This window comes from Euphorbia lathyris, chromosome 3 (assembly GCF_963576675.1).
Source record: "Euphorbia lathyris chromosome 3, ddEupLath1.1, whole genome shotgun sequence".
In the NCBI taxonomy this organism is placed as follows: Eukaryota; Viridiplantae; Streptophyta; class Magnoliopsida; order Malpighiales; family Euphorbiaceae; genus Euphorbia; species Euphorbia lathyris.
Genome location: NC_088912.1, coordinates 50878513 through 50882258, shown reverse-complemented (window position 1 = coordinate 50882258; position 3746 = coordinate 50878513). Strand labels below are relative to the sequence as shown.

Sequence of the window (3746 nt, the reverse complement as noted above, 5' to 3'; positions counted from 1 at the left end):
TTTAAGTTTTATCAAAAAGTCTTTGGTTAGAATTTATCTTCAGCAAAGTATTAACCAGGAAAGACATTGAAAAAAATCCCCAGCTAAGCAGCCTACGTTTTCATTAGCATTGAGACTAATTCCAAGTCTGGTCTTAAAAGGGCTGCATTCATATGGGTGTCAAATTTTGACAAATTTTTTGTCAATTAGTTTATTAGGACCGTAATATGACATTAAATAAGTAAAAGATGCCTTATATTTGGATTTGGTTGGCTGCTTTTATCTCTTTCTATGTTTGTAAATGCAACTAGCTACACATTTAATATTATTTTTTCTATAAATTATTCAACGTGCATTGTATGCAAATAAAAAATTCCTTCTTTGTACACTCTTTATAAGAATAAGACCCTAATTAAATTACTACACCAATTTCTCAATACTAGTATTAAAGTAGCAACACTCTCCGTATTATATACTTAAGTGCTTAGTAGTTTTATCTTGGTACAAAGCTGAAAATAAGAAGCTGCTATCTGAGAAAAACAGAAATGGCTGACGGCTTTGAATTTTCAAGCACTTGTACAACACCAAGACCAGCCTCCCCGGCGGCTACAACACCAAAAGCAGTCTCTGCTGCGGCAACACCAAGGCCAGCCTCCAGGGCTGCAACACCAACAACAGCCTCAGCGGCCACAACACCACGCCCAGCCTCCCCATCAAGACAAGTTTACACACCACCAATATCAGCTCCTCCTTCTCAGTTTCATTCTCCGTCTTTGTCGCGGACATCATTGCTCTCCGCGGGTGCAGGTGATCATATAGGACCAGCAAGCGCAAACAGAACTCCCAGAACTGGAACCCCTAAATTCTCAACACCAAGGCTCAGAACGCCTCGGTTTATTACCCCTCTAGGTAGTCCTATTAGAAGGGCTCTTCATCTTACTAAGCTTGACCCTCAAGATGCGTGGCTTCCAATTACTGAGTCCAGAAATGGAAACGCATACTACGCAGCTTTTCACTGTCTTTGCTCTGGGATTGGTGTTCAAGCACTTATCCTCCCCGTGGCTTTCACCACTCTTGGTTGGTATGTTCTCGTATAAATTTATTTAATTTAGTTATATGAAATATATTATTGTACAACTTCAATTTGTAACATCATATATATGATTTAATCCCCTTAATTTGTTTTGAATTACAGGGCATGGGGAATCATTGATTTGACATTAACATTCCTATGGCAACTATACACTCTTTTCATACTAGTACAGCTCCATGAATCTACCGAACATGGCATAAGATTTAGCAGATATATGCAGCTCGCAAATGCCACTTTTGGTAAGTGTTTGGTTAAATGATTGTTATTTGTTAAAGACGAATTGAATCTCAATTTGAATTTGAATAAATGCGCAGGTGAAAAGTGGTCAAAGTGGTTAGCCATGTTTCCGATCTTGTATCTGTCAGCAGGGACATGTTTGGCGTTGATAATAATAGGAGGATCAACTTCAAAGTTATTTTTCCAGACAGTATGTGGAGAGACATGCAATATGAAAACATTGACAACAGTGGAGTGGTACCTAGTATTTACTTGTGCAGCGGTTCTTCTGTCTCAGCTACCAAATTTGAACTCCATAGCTGGAGTATCATTAATTGGAGCAATTACAGCAGTCGGATATGTCACAATCTTATGGGGAGTTTCAGTTGCTGAGGGTAAATTACCAGGTGTTTCATACAACCCTATTCCTGCTTCTTCAGACATTGAGAGACTTTTTGATGTCCTTAATGCCCTTGGCATCATTGCTTTTGCCTTCCGAGGTCACAATCTCATTCTTGAGATACAGGTACAACTCATTCCATTTTATCCCTTTTTACCAATATTTGACTTAGTTTTAATTAACTCTAATCTCAAACCTCATTTGTTTAATTCATTGTTTCTTTTTTTACTGTCTTAATTTGCTGTCTCCTTTCTGGCAAAATTTGATTCTGAATCTCATGCTAAAACTTGCAAAACAATCATTTACACATGTTACCCAAAATCCACGTTCTTCTCACATGTTACCTACTGCCATACTATATATATACAAGTTTAATTATCACATAATTAATTTCTGATATTGGGGTTTGGCTTCATATTTAGGACTAAGTCTAACCCCCTCATTTATTTTTGTGATATACTTCTTATTTATATAATTAAACAGTTAAAAAATTTATCAATTGGAAATACTTTTTATATGATCTGAGTATATTAAGTAAATATTTTTAATTGGATGACATCATGGTATGCTTGTTCAAAATTTGTGTTGATATACTAATATATTCTTCATTCTTTGCGTGGAAAATTGACTTAATAGGAATTAAATTGTTGATTGACTGGCTTAAAATAAACAATTAAAATACTGTGTTTGTTTTGGAGTATACAAGATAAGTAATTTATATGGAAAATGATGATGACAGGCTACAATGCCGTCGAGTGAGAAGCATCCATCACGAGTGCCCATGTGGAAGGGTGCCAAGGTTGCATATGCACTTATTGCCATGTGTCTGTTTCCCCTCGCAATTGGCGGATATTGGGCATACGGTGAAAAGGTACTAATTTCTTTTTCTTTCTTCATTTTCACTTATGTTTATCTATTACAAAAAAAAACTAGTATTTCAAAACCTTAATTTTGAAGTTAAATAATTGCAGATACCTCAAGGTGGAATGCTACAAGCCTTATTTGCGTACCATGGGAGAGACACGTCAAGATTCATACTAGGATTAACAAGCATATTTGTGATAATTAATGCTCTAAGTTCATTCCAAATCTACGGAATGCCAATGTATGATGATTTAGAATCGATGTATACAAGGAGAAAGAAGGAGGCATGCCCATGGTGGTTGAGGGCAATTATAAGAGCAGTATTTGGATTTTTGTGCTTCTTTGTAGCAGTGGCAGCTCCATCTTTAGGAAGTGTAGCTGGTCTTATTGGAGGATTAGCATTGCCAGCAACATTAGCATATCCATGTTTTATGTGGCTTAAGATGAAAAAACCAAAGGTATATAGTCCAATGTGGTTCCTTAATTGGGGACTTGGTCTCTTTGGTGTGGCTCTTAGTTTTGCTCAGATTGCTGCTGGTATTTATGTTGTTATTAACACTGGCACTAAACTCAGCTTCTTTAACCCTCAGTAGTTAGTTTCTTACTAGGGACTCTCTCTCTCTCTCTCTCTCTCATGTATAATTCTAGCTTCTTCTTTTTTTGTGTTGTGAGATTTGTTTTTTCCGAAGGAAATTATAAACTAATAAACTATGTATATTCTTTATGTTCATTTACAAACTTTGCTCAATTTGAATAGAAGAATTCATCTAAACATAACAAAACAACATTTTTATACTAATAATACCAAACATTTGGATTTTATGCTAAATACCATAAAACAAAATAAATATATATTCAGAAAATGTTTTTCCAACATTTTCTAAAATACTAAACACTGTATATCTATTTATTAAAGGGTTAAGGTGCAAAAAATACTCCTAACGTTTTGGGTCAGGAGCAATTTTACCCCTAACGTCTAAAATGGTCCAATTTTACCCTTAACGTTTGTAGCCAAGAGCAATTTTACCCCAACGTTCATAAATTGGGTCAATTTCAGAAATAATTCATCAAATTGTCTTCTCGGTCATGAATCCTATCATCTACACTTCACATGTGCGTCATTTTATCAGTAACAAATCATAAACATTGTTGGGATGTGAAAAAAAATAATAAAAAAATAAAAAAATATGTTGT

General features: G+C 35.3%; 1 protein-coding gene across 1 annotated transcript; it reads left to right on the top strand.

Moving 5' to 3' along the window:
- The first annotated feature begins 346 nt into the window (after positions 1-346).
- Positions 347-3282, top strand: LOC136224388 (lysine histidine transporter-like 8). The gene is made up of 5 exons (XM_066012718.1): positions 347-1060; positions 1175-1311; positions 1387-1814; positions 2428-2559; positions 2660-3282. The coding sequence occupies exons 1-5, from the start codon at positions 525-527 to the stop codon at positions 3143-3145; spliced, it is 1719 nt and encodes a 572-aa protein (XP_065868790.1). The 5' UTR covers positions 347-524; the 3' UTR covers positions 3146-3282.
- The last annotated feature ends 464 nt before the right edge of the window (positions 3283-3746 follow it).

Bases quoted from the DNA above. Each gene is read 5' to 3' on its own strand.
- LOC136224388 (XM_066012718.1), top strand. From the start codon at position 525: ATGGCTGACGGCTTTGAATTTTCAAGCACTTGTACAACACCAAGACCA. The intron at 1,312-1,386 runs GTAAGTGTTTGG...ATAAATGCGCAG, and splicing joins GCTCGCAAATGCCACTTTTG to GTGAAAAGTGGTCAAAGTGG. The intron at 1,815-2,427 runs GTACAACTCATT...TGATGATGACAG, and splicing joins ATCTCATTCTTGAGATACAG to GCTACAATGCCGTCGAGTGA.